General features: G+C 45.5%; 2 protein-coding genes across 7 annotated transcripts in view; both read left to right on the top strand.

Annotated features, from left to right (window-relative positions):
• Positions 1-12147, top strand: part of DENND2B (DENN domain containing 2B) — a 150369-nt gene extending 138222 nt beyond the window's left edge. For 5 of the 6 annotated variants that reach the window (XM_079307571.1, XM_079307572.1, XM_079307573.1 and 2 more), the window contains 6 exons: positions 7125-7302; positions 8315-8356; positions 9347-9458; positions 10439-10678; positions 10826-10912; positions 11316-12147. In XM_079307571.1, coding sequence (XP_079163697.1) covers positions 7125-7302; positions 8315-8356; positions 9347-9458; positions 10439-10678; positions 10826-10912; positions 11316-11350 — 694 coding nt within the window. In that variant the 3' untranslated portion in view covers positions 11351-12147. Of the gene's footprint in view, positions 1-7124; positions 7303-8314; positions 8357-9346; positions 9459-10438; positions 10679-10825; positions 10913-11315 lie in introns of those variants that run through there. The other variant, XM_079307569.1, reaches the window with a different exon arrangement.
• Positions 12148-13420: 1273 nt separating this feature from the next.
• RPL27A (ribosomal protein L27a) lies at positions 13421-16344 on the top strand. Its single transcript, XM_079309531.1, has 5 exons — positions 13421-13514; positions 13787-13850; positions 14607-14682; positions 15345-15519; positions 16154-16344. Exons 1-5 carry the CDS (start codon positions 13512-13514, stop codon positions 16280-16282), a joined length of 447 nt encoding a protein of 148 aa, XP_079165657.1. The 5' UTR covers positions 13421-13511; the 3' UTR covers positions 16283-16344.
• Positions 16345-17497: the final 1153 nt, after the last annotated feature.

The following is a 17497-nucleotide window of genomic DNA, read 5'->3' as shown; positions in this document are numbered from 1 at the left end:
CAGCAGCAGGGGAATTCTCCTCCCTGTGTACCCCTGCACAGAGTTGGACCCTTTACAGAAGGATTCTGCTACAGGGAATTTTCAATCCAGGACATTAAAATCTAATTATTTGACTTAAAAAATAAATTATATTCTTAAAATTAAAAAATGTATTAATAACACATTAACATGAAACTACAATATTTATTAGCTTCAAAAATTACACTCTCTAGTTCCAAACCACCTTAGAAATGCCTGGAGGAATCTCTGCAGTTTGCCCAGCCCCTGAATGGCTTCTAGAAAAGTAAAAAATTATTCAAATTTCCAAAGCTTTAACATGCCTTGCTGAGGAGAGTATGCCTTTGCAGCAGCCTCACCCACAGCAGTCAGGGAACTCCTGGTTCAGAAGGTGTTATCATGTCTTGAGGGCTGGTCTGATTAACACAGAAGTGGGAAAATAAAGGTCTTTGAGGCTTCATTACAGCAAAATATTTCAGCACAATGAAAGTAAATTAAAGCTGAAACTTCTGCTGAAATACTGTGTTGAATCAAAGCCTAAAACAGTGATTTGCCTGTCCCCTCATGCTTTAATTGGTGAGGTGAGGCATGAACTGATTGTAACTCCTGCTGCTCTGTAATCATTGGAAATAATTATTTTATTAGTGCCCAGGTAATTTACTGGATTAGAATTAATTTGGGTCAAACAACAATACGTTAAGCCCAAACTCTGGTGTTTGTTTTGGTCACAATCTTTTTCCTTTCAGATACAGGTGAATGTATTTGTTGTGGAGGAAACTGTCCAGTTTGAGAATTATTCCTGATAAAACTGTGGGTTTGTGTCTATGGGAATTATTCCTGATAAAACAGTGTGTTTGTGCCTGTCTGCTTAGCAGCAGTGGCTGAAGTGTAGAGCAGTGGTTATATTTGATTTCCATCTGTGCCACCAGTGGGCTTTGAGCTTCTGTCACCTGTGTGGCCTTCCCTCCTGCAGCTGCAGCCCCTCTCAGCATCTCTGGTATGGACAGAGGAGGGGCAATTGCCATCAGACAGCCTCAGTTCCTTCCATCTGCCTACAACAACAGGGAGGAGCAAGTTTCACCTTGGCACCTAATAATTTGGCTGCATGTGTGTGACAGCTTTAGTCATGTTCATATTAAATGCTTCTCCCTTGTCCTTGCATTGTTCAGCCCAACCAGTCACTGTCTTGTCCCTTAATTTTACATCCTGGCCCCTTTGCCCTCACTTTCCTTTTCACCTGCCCATCAGGCTCATTTTGTCTCCCTCCCTTCCCAGTTCTGTCTCCCAGATCTTAATTTTACTTACTTGCATTTCATTCAACCTCTTCCCTGCCTTCTTTTCCTTCTCTTCCTTTCCCTCAGGTTCCCTACAGGAAGAAGATGATCCCTTTCTCCCAGAGGAGCCTTTATTTCTCAGTGCATCCCCGTGGCTATAAAGGGAGGACTTGCTTAGTGCTAATAATTTATTCTGAAGAAATTAGCACCTAAATAAGTCTCTTTTTAGTATGCACAATAAATATTATTTTAAGATGGCTTCCAACATAGCCATATCAGAGTGAGTTTATTCATCACTAGGTAGGAGTCTTTGACACATAGGGCACTCCCTCCTTCACAAAAAAGTGCAGCAAAGATGTTTAATATAACAAAATAATGTATAATTTAATTTGGTTTTGGAAACAAACTGGTCAAGCAAGGGGGAATTGGATCAGTTGATCTCCTGAGGTTTCTTCCTGCATGAATCACTTTAATTCTATATAACTTTTCTTTAACCAAAATGGTTATCCAGAGGCAGACACACAAGTTCAAAAACATCTGTGAAAACAGGTCAAATTTTGAATCCATATCATGTGAAAATAGTGCCTTACAAGTGCAAGCCATCCTACAAATAGGGAGGCATCCCAGAGCCATCAGGAATTGTAGGCTTTATGGAGTAGTTCTTCTTGTTCAAAAAGCTGCAAAAACATGCAATTTCTTTGATTTGAGTAAAAAGACAAGAATTGAAGATTTTTTTCCTTTTTAAAATCCTAGAAGTGGTAACAGAGAAACAGCAATAATTTTGTATAGGAAGAAATACTGTCATGTCTGATAGTTTTATATTGGCTAGAAAACTGGAGATGCCCTGCACCATTATAACAAACGAATTCTTGGATTCTTATTTTCTTCTCTGCCCTTTTTGGTGAGCTGGTGGTGTGTGGGTTAACAAAAAATGTACTCTCAGCAGAGAACCCCAGGAATAAAGGACAAACCATTGATGTGGGGGCTCAGGGGGCATCAGGAGCAGAGTCCTGGGCATCAGGGGGACTCCTGGAGCTGAGCACCCACCCTTTGGAGCAGGGAGAAAGCAGAAACATGTCCCCATTTTTCCCCATTCCCTGCTTTTCCAGAATCCTCAAGGGCTCACTTCAGAGGCTGACCTGAAGGAATGCTGCAGGAGGTCATTGCAGACAGCTGGAGTTTGGAGACTGTCACTTCAGACACTTAAAAGTTTTCATTTATATCTTGTCTCTGATGCTATTACTTAGTCTAATCAACCTGATTAATAATGCTGCTCTTATTTATTCCTATGCACCCAGAGAAGCCTTTATTTTTTCAGAGTCTTAGAGTGCCCTGTATCTGGCACAGCACAGTACTGCTCTGAATTACTGCCAGCACAGCAAGAGCAGTGCTGCCTGCACTCTATCTCCACCCAGAGTGTATCAGTCTGCCACGGTTTTTACTTCCACTTGCCCTTTACTTGATGCTTTTCAAGTTTTCCACTTTGTCCTTTCCACCTCTGCAGCCTGTATGTGTTGGGGGGAGATGGGTCCTTATCCTGTAGCATTTCCCCAGAGCCCTTTACAGAGTCCTCTGCAAACCTCTCAGACTATTTTATCTTGCAGAGCTGTCACACACCTGTGTCAGAGACTGGGGTTAATCCAGGATCAGGAGAGGCATGGAAGGGTGTAGGAGGGAAGAATCAAGGATCTGATTTTGCCACCAGTGACCCAAGGGTAGGAGCACAAAAGCAGGGCCATGGCCTGTGATGAGCAGACATGAGGGTGTGTAATACCCATGTAGGTCAAGGGATTACACCTGGGAAGGACAGAGCCTCCAGACTCCAACCTCAAGTGGGAGGAAGCTTTCCTGAGCAGACCAGGGATGTGTGTCAGGGAGGTAACTCAGTCTCACTGTGGCTGTGGGCTGGAGCATGAACGTGTCAACAGGGCAGATGAAAGACTAGCAAATGCGGACAGAGCAACATTATTTAACCAGCAGGGAGAAATGAGGAACATAAAATGGTTGTGGAAAAGTAAACAGTGGAAGCACTTTTTTGTGAATTTGCATTTTTGGCTAAGTTTCTCACTGTGAGGGAGCAGGGAGCCCAGATTGGGTGAGTTGGTCCCAGTCCAGGGCACGGTCCAGAGCACTGGCACAGCACAGAGCTGGCAGCAGCCCCGGTGACAGAGCTGCTGTGTGGCTTGGCCATGCATGTAAGGGTGGCCTCCCTCCTCTCCTGGCTCAGGAGCTTGTCTGTCCCTCAGGGGAAGCAGAGGAAGGGAAGGGATATTCTCCTTCAATGGAAATGCCAAACTGACTGGAGGTGCATGTGAATAGTAAGGTGAGATCAGGGAGCCAAATCAGCAAGTGGTTGTCTGTGCTACAGGCTAAATCCTGGATTTGGGAGATGCTCACTGTGTGAGGCTCCCTCGGGCCTGGGAGAAGTTCCAGGTGTAGAGGGGAATGTGACTGTTGACTATTGTTAGAAAGAGAAGTGAGTTATCAAGGGTATTTGTGGAATATTTCTATTGTGAGTAGAAGGCCTAACTGAATATGACAGTTTGAGAGTTGGTGACATGCAGTGTCCAACAAGTCACAGCCCTTGAAACAAACACAGGCAGCACCAACATCCCAGCCAGGGCAGTGTCCATCCCCTGCCCTACAGCTTGTCCTTCTCAGAATGTGCTAATTGTGCTGTGATAAGATATGGAAACAGCCTGAGCTTGGGGTTATTTGTTGGTTGGCCAACCCAGAAACTGCTACCAGACATTCTCCCTATCTACAGGACAGAAAAGGTTCTTGTTAAGTCACAGTGATTTCTTTCTGATTTAGACTTAAACTGTGTTCATAAGTGGTCTCCAAAATTCATCTGAGTCACAGCTGTGTCTGAAATTCTGGTGTCTCAGTTCTTAGTCTGAACTTGTGTCTCCCCAGCCAGCAACACAACAAGGAAAAGGTTCTATGTGCTATCATGAGAAAATTTTGGGGAACAAAATATCCCAGAAGAACATAAATCAACTTTGAGTGGGAAAAAAGCAATGTCATATTTTGCCTGTAACACGATAAAGGATCTCTTCAAGAGAAATTTATCATTAAGAAATGTCTCAATATACTTGTACAATCTTGTATTAATACAAGAAGATCAAACACAGAAGGTCCTTTTTAATCTAGTGAAAAAAAGCACAGAGAGACCCCAAACCTGGGCAAATTCCAAATAAATTTTTTTTACAAGATGACAACCATGGAAATAAGGAAGTGTTTTCTGTAGAACAACAGCTAGAACATTATGCAGCATTCCTGTAAAACTGCACAGACCAAATGGAAAAGCCCACTCTCCAAACCAGCTCCCTGGAGCTGCCCTAGAGTATTAAAAGTGAAAATATTTTGAAAATCTATCTTTGACTATTCCACTGCTTTACTTTGTCTCCTTCACACACCTTAAAGAAAATAAACCATCTGACCTTACTGCTTAATTCTCATAAACAAGAACAGTTGGATAATGTGTGGGTTGCACATTTTAAAAGGAAAAACTGGAGCAGACTTGGTTTCCCAGGGTAGGCCTTTCTTTTTTTATTTTACTAAACATGCTTCTCATCAATAACATCCCTTTATAAGGCTCTGAACTGTATTTTAGAGATTGAGGCTGGAGGCTCCTTTACACCCATCACTTCTGAATTTTACCTGACAAACTGTGAAATTTCACTGAAGTGAAAGGTGTGTATCCATTCTAAATATGGATATTTCCAGCTAGGGCAGAGACACGGGCACTTTGTACAAGCAGGAGTTTGGTGACAGCTGTCAGTGTCCTGCAGAGGGGTGTCCAGGAGGGGTGGCAGCAGGAGGTTCTGGGGGATGAAAGCTCAGAGAGAATGTTTCATGGGGATGAGATGTTCCACCAGGAAGGATTTTCTGAGGCTGAAATTGAAGAGCTGTGTGCAGAATCCTAAAGTGCAGAGCTGCTGACAGGGCACTGGTGTGACTTGTGGGTGCTGCCAGGACACCCCACCAGGGCTGTTCCCCTACTCTGCTCTGCCCTGCCCCTGCTGGCTCCCAGGAAAGCTCAGGAAGAGATTCCAGTGTCCTGGGCTGGAGCCTGGAGCCTCCCCCAGCGTGGGAATAGCACACACAAGAGGATGCAGGGGCTGATTTACGTCACAGCACTGCGTGTAAAACAACATGTTACAAAAGGACATTTTATAGAAAGGAAAAAAATACTCACTGAAGAGCAGAAGAATGTTTGTCTTCCTGCTTTTAGCTTAACATGGCTCTTTTTTTAGTTGTTCAGCTAAGATGACTGAATTTGTAGTAGGTGAAAATGCCAGGGAGTCAATGAAGTGATCTTGAGAAAGTGCTGGGAGTCTGTACCACGTTCCACAGCTCTTCTAAAACACATCACTGTGCTTGTTATGGTAGATGCTTGAGACCAAAATATGAGGCAATGTCAGCAACTGCATGTTATATATAAAAATATAAATTGGAGAAATGCATCATTTTACAAGAACCTTGTGTCAGGCAACATATGTTAGAAACCCATGCTGAGATTGTCAGATCTAAAAGGAAGTGCCAATTAAAACCAAGCCAGCAGATTATTTGCAGTAAAACACAAGGATTTGTTCTTACCCAACTTTTTCTCTCTTTGTACCCTAATTCTCACTTTTGTCATTCAGGAAACTTTGAAGGTAAATCACTGACAGGAACAAACAGGTGAAACCTTTTCTCTGGCCTTGGAACAATCCACAACTGAAGTAAAAATGCTCATGAAGGTTATTCTGGTGGAGGTCTGATGCCACCTAAAGTCTCCACCAAATCTTGCAGTAGAAAAAATAAGCATCTCCTCCCTGCATTTTAAAGTAGTAACAGCTCTGCTGTTATTATTTATAGTTCTTTGTGGCTACATTAAGCACAGCAGAAATTTGCAATGTGAGAAAATTAGTTCAGGCATGTTGGATCCAAATTTCTGTCATCTCAGCCTGAGAGAGACAGACGTTGTAGCTGTGATATGGAGAGCTTGTCTTTATTCCCCTGATGTTAAAACTCACTTGGGTAATGATCTTCCTTAATTTTTAACATTTGGAAACCATGTGACTGCAAAAGGGAATCAGATTCAGTAGATGGAAGAACAACATATGCATGACATTTTCCATGATAATATCAAGCTTTAAAGTTTAGGAGATACCAACCTGTATTTTAGAGCACTCTGCTGAGCAGGATCAATGCCTTTATCACTGAAGTTGGTCGATAAGCCCTTAGAATGTATTTGAATAAAAATATGCAGTTGTAAAAAAAAAAAAAAAAAAAAAAAAGTGCAATCTTTGAAAAATGTGTTGCTTTTACCAGCTTTCCTTTGGAATAAGTACTGATTGTTGGGGCCTTTTTATATCTGATTTGGTAGAGTTTTCTTCAAGGATTTTTTCCCCAATTTTATTTTAATTTTCCTTTGTTCCTTCATTAGTGCTTGACTTAAGAACATTATTATTATGCATTTTTATGACTATTGATGTGGTCATCACAGCTAAGACCTGAAGCTGCTTTTGGGTTTTAAGAATTGTTCAAAGTGGCTGCTTTTGGGAACATTGAATCTTGACTTCTAGATCAAACCATCCCCTGACTGCTATGAAACAAATGGATTCTAGTTTGAAACAAACAGAATTTGGTTTTGTACCTTTAGTTTGAAGTCTGCTGTGACCTGCCACACTGCACAGTACAGAGAGGGTCAGGACTGGAAGGGGACCAAGGCCTGGCTGAAGTCACAAATGCTGGAGAGGTGGCACCTTGGGCACTTGCATTTCAACAGGCTGAGTTTCTCAGCAGATGGAAGGTGTTGTGCACCAAGAAAAACCTTTGCTAACCTGGCTGTTCCTCTCTCCCCAGCACCCTGTCGAGCTGCTCCCACGCTGTAGTGGCCCTGCTGTACCCCTTCTCCTGGCAGCACACCTTCATCCCTGTCCTGCCCTCGTCCATGATTGACATCGTGTGCTGCCCCACTCCCTTCCTGGTGGGACTGCTCTCCAGCTCGCTGCCCAAACTCAAGGACCTGCCTGTAGAGGAGGTAGGAGCTGGCACCACCATTGTTTGCCTGGAGTAAAGCTGGCCTCTCCCAGGAGAGGGCTGCCACTGGGACATAAATCCTCACGTTTAATTTTTAATCTGCCTCTTTGCTTCTTCTCTGCCTGGTGCTCATGGGCAACTGCCTCTTGGCAAAACTGCAGCAGTAGCTTTATTCTTCTCTTTTATTCAGCCCCTCTTCCATACCTGGCAGCTTGTCAGAGACAAGTGAATATTTACCTGGTCACCAGTAAGTAGGGTGTAAATATGCTGCTTTGTTCTGGAACAAGAGGAATCATCTGCTGTGACATCTCTTAATCCTTATGGAAGTGCTGCTTGAAGCTATAGCCCACACAGGAAACAAAACCTTTAACAATTTTATCTTACAAGACTTTGTTTATACTCTATTGGAAATCAAATGAGAGTTGCACTTCATTGGCTTTTCCAGTAAATACCACAAAAACACTCAAGGACAGACTCTTTTCTCTCTTGCTTCTATTAGTTTCCTGTAGCTTTTCTAAGGAATTTTCTTATGCCCTGTGTGCCTCTGGCCCATGTAAATCTGTGCTCCATTTTCCTTCCTCTTTCCTAACATTGCTCTTCCACATCTTCCCAGCTCCATCTCTCAGCTTTGCTGCTTTGTTATGAATATTTCATGCCCTTGCCCTTTGAAATCCTGTTTTCTTTAAAGCCCTCCAAAACACTTTATAACTGCATGTTAACAAAAATTATTAGTTATAACTTGCATAGATTAAAAAAAAAACCCTTTTAGCTTTTTTTTTTTAATATATTAATCTAGTATGAGATCTGTTGTATTTATGTGAAATTAGACTTGTGGCTCTAAAGAAAACCTTAATGTTGTTTCATAAAGCACACAACCTCTTGTTTCACAGTAGGAATTTGATTCATGCTGAGGCTTGTTCAGCAGATGATCTTTTGCTATTAAAAAGCAACGAACAAATGAATGTTTTCTGTATCTTCAGATGCATTTCACTGCAGTGTTTTCTTTCCTGCAGGCTTTGATGGTTAACCTGGGATCCGATCGATTCATCAGACAGGTAAAGCACAGCTCAGAATGCTGCCATGCAGTCTAGCAAGATGTTTACTCCTGGAGTATGACTGAGTTTCTTTGATCAGAGGGATTTGGCAGCAATTGTGTGTGCAAAGGGAAAGCAATGAGGAAAAAGAGTTCTCATTTTCTGTTCCACCTGCAAATAAGAACTTCTTAGGTATGCAGAAGGGATTGAGGCTGTGACTGCCAGAAGGAATCAAGAACTCTATTCACAGTGGAAAGAAAACATCCAAAGATAATCACATCACCTTAGCAAGAAAATTTGCTCTGTTGGAGGTGAAAAGAACAAAAATAGCAAAAACAAAAAAAATTCCTGAGAGCACAAAGGTGGAGAATAGTTTAACATAATAGGAAAAGCAAGAGCCTTGTAAACAAGATGAGGGATCACCATCTCCTGACAGTCATGTGGCACGAAATAATTTCAAACCAACAATCTGCAGGTTGGATGAGGAAATTTTATGTTCAGTTCCCTGGCTGGTGAACAGTGGCTGAGAGCTAAGGCTCCTGTGGCTATCTGGCTTCTGCTGAACAAGCATAAAATAAGATGAAAAGAGCAACAGGGACAAAACCCAGAAAACAAGATAAGCTACAAAACAGTGAAAACAACTGTCAGGAACCAAATGAGCTGCCTAAAACCAACTACAGCAGCTGTGTGTACACCTAGCAAGGCTTCAAATGATATGTATTTAGTTAAACACAACTATTTGGACTCCTTGTTATGTAAAGAGCTGATTCCACATTTCTGTGTTTACCTGCTCTTTGGATTATCACTCTCTACTTTAATCATATTAAGAGTGACAAGAAATTTTGTTTAGAAGTATTTGTTAGTTGCACAAAGATTCTCATTCTTTTACTTATGTAGCCATGACAGTAGCAGATACAAGTATTTTTCATCTGAATTCTGAACTTCTGAAAATATTTGCTGTAGTTCCTGCATAGATTATTGTGGCTTAAAGATCTTTCTTTTCTCTATCAGATGGACGATGAAGACACACTATTACCTAGAAAATTGCAAGCTGCTCTGGAGCAGGCTCTAGAGAGAAAGAATGAACTGATAAATCAGGATTCAGATAGTGATTCAGATGATGGTAAGTTCATTTGGAAACAGGGACTTGTGTAATAAACAAACATAGGTAGAATTGGGATTTTCCATGCAGGAGAAACAAAGATGGGACGTGAGGTCTCAAATATCTTTGGTGACATCAAAGGTTGTCTCTGAGCACATAGGGAATGAGACTGATGGCATCAACCCACAGTGATACCTCCCCTGTGGTTTATTTTAATTTCTTTGTAAATGACATGGAATCCCGTGGGTCCCTCCAAACCTCTGCTCAAACAGAGGCTTGCAGTTAACTTGGCCCTAACTCAATCCAGATAATTCTCCAGCCTTAGGGGTGTGTCTGAGTTGTAGTGTTGCTCTTGGCACTGGGTGTTTTCAGGGGAGAGAAGTAGGTACCACCAGAAAAGAATTTCAGTCCAGGAGGGGTTGGGTTGTCTCTGAAGGTTCACATTTCTCTTCAGCAGTGACAAAAACAGCCCAGGGTGAATTGAGATGCCTGTGGTTAAAAGGTATGAGACAGGCCCCTATTCAGTTTTTGAAATTAATTTATAATCATATGTATTACATATAAAAGACTGTTTTAACATCTCAGAAACAATGAAAACACAGATTCTACCATGGACCCTTTTTGATCAGTTTTTGGTGCAGGCTTATTATCATCAGGGACAAATATTTTAATGCTGAGTCATTCAAAAGTTTCTGAAGAGAACTTGCTCAAGAGTGAGAATGGGAAGTTTGATGTTGATGAAACACCCATCAAATGTTTAATTTTCTGAGCAGTTTCCTGAGGATTTGTAATTGTCGCTGACTCTTGGTCACAGAACACCAATTCAGCAGACTGGCACCCTCCCCACCTGCATCCAGGTGTGCAGGGAGCGGCTGCAACTCCTGCCAGATGTTAGCACGGCATCAGGGAACCGGGATATGCACAGCCTGGCCCTGCGGGGATCATGCTGACAGCTCTGGTAGCAGCTGATTGTGGTGTCTTATTGCCGCCTTATTTTGCAGAATGTAACACCCTGAATGGATTAGTGTCTGAGGTTTTTATCCGATTCTTTGTGGAGACAGTTGGCCATTATTCCCTGTTCCTAACCCAGAATGAAAAAGGAGAGCGTGCCTTCCAAAGGGAGGCTTTCCGTAAATCTGTGGCCTCCAAGAGTATCCGCCGCTTCTTGGAAGTTTTCATGGAATCCCAAATGTTCGCTGGCTTCATCCAGGACAGAGAGCTGAGGAAATGCCGGGCTAAAGGTGAGGGCGGGCGTCTCCCCCGCGTTTGTGTTCGCGGTCCCGGGCCCGTGCGGAGCGCCGCGGGGAAGCGGAAGCGCATCCCGGGATCCCTGCCCGTTCCGGGAGGGCCGGGCACGGCTCACCCCGCCCTCTGTCTGTGCGCCGCAGGGCTCTTCGAGCAGAGGGTGGAACAGTACCTGGAGGAGCTCCCCGACACGGAACAAAGCGGCGTGAACAAGTTCCTGCGAGGCCTCGGTGAGCAGAGTCCTTGGCGCCGTTTCTGAAATGGGTTTTCATGGCGGCGGTGGGCTTTGGTTGTCGTTTGTTCTTTTCTTTTTAATTTGAAAAGCCTGAGCTGGACTGAGGTAGTCAAGTGGTTTCAGCGTGATAGGAATTACAAAAAAGGAAACAATGAAAACATAGTTAAAGGTGATAAAACCAGATTTAGTTTTGGTCCTTGTTAACACTGTCATTTTCACGGGGGGATAATGGAGGAGTGGAACACAAGGTGTGGGAGCAGTCGGTGTTCTGTAACCCAGCCCTCCCTGCTGGGGCTGAGTGAAGAGTTACCCCGCAGCAATTACGAGTTAGACCCATTCGCTGCCACTTCTGATTGACTTCCCATATCTGCTACAGACTGACGGTGTGCTTCCTGTAGGTAACAAGATGAAGTTCCTCCACAAGAAGAACTAGCTCCTTCCTGCTGAAGCACCAGCCCAAAGCCTATTTATTGATGGCACCCGTGGCGTTGGAGCGTGGAGCGGGAGGAGAGCTGGCAGCAGCTCCAGCCGTGGCCCGTGGATGCTGTGCCACTGCCACGGGATGGCCCCTCCTGCGTTTGGTTAGAGTTTGTACATAATGTGCTGTAAGCTTTTGTAACTGATTTTGTAATGAGCGAGAAAACTGTGGTAAATATTTGTATATTCCTGAGAATACCAGGTGCTTGTTTGTTTTTTTTTTTTCTTTAGTATGAGTTGAGTTATGCTTGGTGCAAAAACGAGTAGCTGATTATGTGCAGCTGACTGTCTCGGCAGAACCACTGACTTCAAGGGATGTTTGATGCCTGAACACTGGGGTGAATGAGCTTGGGTACGTGGGAGAGGTTGTACGCAGGGGCTGCTCTCTTGTTTCCTTCAAATTAACTTTAAAGCAGAAATAACAACGTAACTTGACAATAAGGTACTTGGTTCACATGCCAGAACCTCCACTTGGTTTGAACTCTGGTCAGTAAACTCCTTGTAACCCATTCTGCACTAAGACTGCTAAGCCTGGGGAGATCTCAGCTCTCTGACATGCAAGCTGCAGCGAGTAGGTACAGTACAGCCTTTCCTAATGTATGTATGTATGGATCCTAATAAACTCTGTAAATAGACCTGTTTGTTTATATTCATTGCAAACCTCTGCACTTCCTCAGGGGGAGCAGGTACAAACCCAGCGACTTGCCTGTGATTTTTAAATGAATGTGTGATTAAAATATAAAGTGGTTATTATGAACCTGGTCTTTTGGTAGGTTTGCTGTTTCACAACATGCAGTTTGAGGTTTCTCCAGTGCTTGAATCTGTTGCAAGTCTGACAGATAAAGAGAATTAGGTAAAGCCTCCTGAAGGAGAGCCAGCACTCTGTTTTTCACCGTTTGCAGCGGGTTGCTGCAGTGAGTGGCTTTGAGGCTCGCGCAGTTCCTAACCTGACAGTGGTTCTGGTGTGCTATCAGCCTCGTACAGCAAACTCGAGGGGACTGACACGCTAAAGGTGAAGCCGTTTCCTTTTTCAGTTACCTCCCTCACACCAAAAATACACCAAAGCTTCTTAAGTGTACATAGATGGCTGTGAAATACCAGGTGGTTTTGATTCAGGGGAAGTGTCACCACAACTGATAACTTCCATTAGTTTTCTGGTTCTGTAGTGTGCTCCAAGTTCCAGAATGATTCTTAGATGTAATTCTTGAGAGTGGAAAGAGTAATGTCATTTGTGTGGCTGGCTTCTGGCCTTTTTATAAACAACAGCTGCTAGTGAATGTAGGGGGAAATACATAATTCCTCTTGAAGAAGATGATGGATAAAACACTATCAGGACATGCTGTGGAATTTCTGCAAAGCCATGGAATGCCAATGTACGAGGACATGACGCTGTAAAACCCATCTCCTGCGCCAAAGCTGTTTTCCTCCATTTGCACTTTAAAAATTAAAGGAGAAAACTTTTAAACATTGTGTTATCTTTCAACACATTCCCACTTTTGTAATGTGAATCAGAGGGGATATCATGGCCCAGAAAAAAAATCTATAGGTGCCTTTTTCAGACTACAGTTGTCTAAAACAACCCTTGTGGTACCTGGAGGTCTGTGATGAACAAAGACCAAGGAGTGCATTATTTTCCCTACTAAATTAGTTGTTAAAACTAATGGTGTTCCTGAACATGGAATATTTTAAATACACCAGGAAAATTCTACAGAAAAATAAATCCAGTGCTGAGGCCCATGATTAAAATTTGTAAAGTTTTGTTTAAAATCTCAACAGTATCAAACCCATTAAAAAAACCCTAGAAACCAAGCTTAAGAAACAGTAACACTCCACGAATTCACACTTCAGTGTCGCAAATAATTGTGTTTAAGGACGTAGTGTTCATTTTAACAGTGTCCTACTGTTACGGCTATTAAATAAAAAGACGAAGTTGCGAATTTCCCTAAATTCTGGTGCGAACGCTGCTCCTCGGCGCCGGAAAGGTCGGGGCGCTGTGCCCGCCCCTCAGAGCGCCGCTCCCGCCCTGCGAAACCTCGCGAGATCTCGGCCCCGCCCCCGCGCCTTCGCCCGCTCTCGCGAGAACCGCGCCCTTTCTCTCCCTCGCGCACGCCGGCAAGATGGTGGGAGCAGCGTCCGGGCCGGGAGGGAATGGGATGGGGTCGGGCCGGGATGGGATCGGTTCTGTGCCCCGCGGCCGTCGCGGGAAGGGATTTTGAAGTAGTGGAGGGTAATGGTGGTGGGGGTTCGCGGCTCCGAGCCCGCCGCGGGCGGGAGCGGTGCGGTATGGCCGGTCCGCCATGGCGCTGGTCTGCGCGGGCCCCGGGGCGGGCGCGGGGCTCTCCTGGCGCTCGCTGCCCGCCTCACTCACCGCTGCTCTCCCCCTTCCCCGCAGCCTTCCCGGCTAAGGAAGACCCGCAAGCTGAGAGGCCACGTCAGCCACGGCCACGGCCGCGTGGGTGAGTGCAGAGACCTTGGGCGGCGCGGCCCCGGCGCTGAGGGGAGACTGCTGCACCTCCCGGGCCCCGCAGAAACGGGGATGAGGGGATGAGGGGAGGCTGCTGCTCCTCCCGGGCCCCGCTGAAACGGGGCTGAGGGGATGAGGGGAGACTGCTGCTCCTGCCGGGCCCCGCAGAAACGGGGCTGAGGGGCTGAGGGGAGACTGCTGCTCCTGCCGGGCCCCGCAGAAACGGGGCTGAGGGGCTGAGGGGAGACTGCTGCTCCTGCCGGGCCCCGCAGAAACGGGGCTGAGGGGATGAGGGGAGGCTGCTGCTCCTCCCGGGCCCCGCTGAAACGGGGCTGAGGGGCTGAGGGGAGGCTGCTGCTCCTGCCGGGCCCCGCAGAAACGGGGATGAGGGGAGACTGCTGCTCCTCCCGGGCCCCGCTGAAACGGGGATGAGGGGCAGGGCCCGCCGGCACGGTGGGAAATACCGGGCAGTGCTGAAGGAAGGCCGCAGTGTGCGGGGGCAGCTGCCATGGTGGTGGCTGATGGAGTCTTGCACGCTTTAGACTCCCCGGGTTTGTAACATCAGCGCTGCTCAGCCGATCACTACTGACTATGTGACAACTTACAGCACAATGCAGTCTCCATTTCAATGCTCTCCATTCCAACCTTCACACCACGCGACAAAACAATTAGTTTAGCTGATATTGTAAATATCTCTTAAGTATTAAGTGTAATATTAATGTAACAACCTTAAAATTTTTCTTCTCAGGCAAACACAGGAAGCATCCTGGAGGACGTGGTAATGCCGGTGGTTTGCACCATCACAGGATTAACTTTGATAAATAGTAAGCTAATGTTTTTAGTATCTGCTAGCAACATGCGTGCTCCTGAGGTAGAAGCAACTGACTTCTATGTATCTGCATAGCTGCTCATGTCCCCACTTACCCTAAAATCAAAGGCTTTTGCACTCACCATCTTGGAGAGTTGAGTGTAGCATTAGGTAAAATTGACCAAGTTTGCCTGTTACAGTGTGTCCCTGCTTATCAGGGCGCACAGGGCAAATTCAGGATGTGGTGTTAATCCAGACTGCATCCTGTTGGTGCATCAGGTGAGGGATGTTGTCAGATTCCCGAGACTATAGAGTCACATCTGGGCCCTGCCCGTGGTCCTGGTGTGCTGGAGTCCTCGGACAGCAACCACTGATCTCTATTCACTGGCTGTGCCCTCCCTGGCTCAGCCAGTCACCGGGTTAGTGACAGCAGTGCCACAACTTCCCCCGCAGGGCAGCCCTCCCTGGGGTCCTGGAGCTGGGGCTTCCCAGGAAATACAGCTCAGCAGGGAGGGGGATTGACTGGGCAGCTCAAGGGAGAAGAAACACTTACAGAGAATGTAATTTCTCCTTGATTTGGATACTTGGATTTCGTAAGATGCTTATATCAGTGTTAGAGTTCTGCTTGTTCAGGGTGAGTTAAAAATGGGATCTAACATGGAATGTGTTCGTTCACAGTCACCCTGGTTACTTTGGGAAGGTAGGCATGAGGCACTACCACCTGAAGAGGAACCAGAAGTTCTGTCCCACGGTGAACCTGGACAAGCTGTGGACGCTGGTCAGCGAGCAGACGCGGCTCAACTACGCCAAGAACGAGGCCGGCCTGGCCCCGGTCATCGACGTGGTGCGCTCGGTGAGCTCCTGGGGCTCAGCCTGCCATTCCTGCTCTGCCATGGGCCTGAGCTGGGCCTGCAGATAAGCCCCCGTGCTCAGAGGTTCACCAGGCAGATCCCCTGGGCTGTGAGTGCTTGCAGAAGCACTGTGGCTGTTAGATTTTTCCCTCTCACAAGTTTTTGTGGTGTGTGTTTGTGGACAGGCACTGCCCTCCTTTGGCTAGGTGGTGAAAGGTGGCTTGTTTGAAATGTTCCTGAAGGAACAAAGCCATGGTGGAGCCATCACACCATATCCCCTGTCCACCCTCGAGACTAGAGTCACATCTCCACATGTTTGGTTGTCTTGGTGTGCTATAGTTCTCGGACAGAAACTTCTGATCCATATTCACTGGCTCTGATGTCCTGTGTCTCAGCCAGCCACCGAATCAGACACACTGCTCTGCCAGGTGCTCATGTTCTGCTTCCCTGTCGGCCACTTGGGGCCCACTTCTCACCTGCAGTGACTTCAGCAGCTGTTTAGTTAATTGTCCATGATTGTCCTTATAATGTAATGAATTGGCTACATGAGGTGATCATGGTTTTGTTTTCAAGGCCTGAATGTAGGAGCTTGCAAGCTGATTGCAAACACTGAACTTCTGCTTTAAATCTTTCTAGGGCTACTACAAAGTGCTGGGCAAGGGGAAGCTGCCCAAGCAGCCTGTCATTGTGAAAGCAAAGTTCTTCAGCAGAAGAGCAGAGGAGAAGATCAAAGAAGTTGGTGGTGCCTGTGTACTTGTGGCATAAAACTTTTTGTTTTATTCAAACTTTTTGAATAAACAATGCATAAAATCAGCTCATTTACAGAAGTTTGGGTTATTCTGATTTTTCTTTCCTGACTTGTCCAGAGACAGTTCACACTTGCAATCTTACCAGCATAATTTTTGATCAGTGGTTTAACTGCTGCCCACTTCATTTTGAAATTGCCTGACTACAGTGTTCAGTATCTCCCATGTGCAGATACCTCATTGTTTTGTCTTTATAGGGTGGCAGAATAATGTTCTGTATTTGTGCTGCTCTTTGTCAGTGATTCTTCCTAGAGCTGTCTGAAGAGGACTTGATGTGCTTTTGATGGGGATTCATAAACACCAAAATGACATCCAGGGGAGATCTGTGGGGATGGAACAGCGGAGTGTGGACAAAGAAATGCAGTGTGGCAGTGGTGTACCAGTAACTGTTACTTAACATTTGCAATTTCTGCCCTCCCCAGGCTGGGTGTGCAATTCCTGCAGTTCCCACCTGTGGGACAGAGCTGGTACCAGTTATCCTCAACCTTCCTTACAGCTGGCAAAGCAATGGCACCTCTCTAGAACTGCTCTGTGTGAAGTTCTGATGTATTGGGTTTAAAATGACTGCCTGAAATGGTCCTTGTTTGGTTGTAACATCAAATTAGGACTTTGGTGTCTGCAAGGTTTGACCCTGCAGGATTTAATGTAAAAAAACCAAATTCAGTGAGCTGGTTCTCAAGTATAAGGCTAAAAGCCTATAAACACTGTAACTTATTTTATGCTCACTGCTGAAGTTGATGGAAATTGTCCTTTAGTATGTGTGATAGAATCCTAGTTAATTAACTTCTAGTGTTGGGCAACCATTACAGAGGCTTTTAGGGTGAGGTTGATGTGGTTCATCTTAGCCAGTGGTGCTGCTGCTTGTGAATAGCTGTGACATAAATGGACACTTGGTTCCAAACTTTAGAGGAGTTTGGGAGCTGTCTCTGCCTGGCTGGACTGCTGTTCCCTGGTGCGTGATGCTGGATGTAGCTCCAGCCATCCCTCCAGTTCTTTATCCAGTGACCAGTGCACTCCCAGGCCACGAGCAGCCAGTTTCTCCAGGAGAGTGTGGGAAATGGTGTCCAAGGCTTTTCTGCACTCCAGACAGACAGACAGCAGCCACAGCCTTTCCCTCATCCCCCCAGTGGGTCACCTTGGCAGAGGAGTCAGGTTGGCCAAGCAGGACCTGCCT

The sequence above is a fragment of the Erithacus rubecula genome (assembly GCF_903797595.1).
Source record: "Erithacus rubecula genome assembly, chromosome: 6".
Taxonomy (NCBI): Eukaryota; Metazoa; Chordata; class Aves; order Passeriformes; family Muscicapidae; genus Erithacus; species Erithacus rubecula.
The sequence above is the reverse complement of the archived record's forward strand: the minus strand, read 5'-3'. Positions and strand labels throughout refer to the sequence as shown.

Excerpts from the sequence above, each read along its gene's own strand:
- RPL27A (XM_079309531.1), top strand. Across the intron at positions 14,683-15,344 it reads AGGATTAACTTTGATAAATA|TCACCCTGGTTACTTTGGGA; the intron begins GTAAGCTAATGT and ends GTTCGTTCACAG. Across the intron at positions 15,520-16,153 it reads TCATCGACGTGGTGCGCTCG|GGCTACTACAAAGTGCTGGG; the intron begins GTGAGCTCCTGG and ends AAATCTTTCTAG.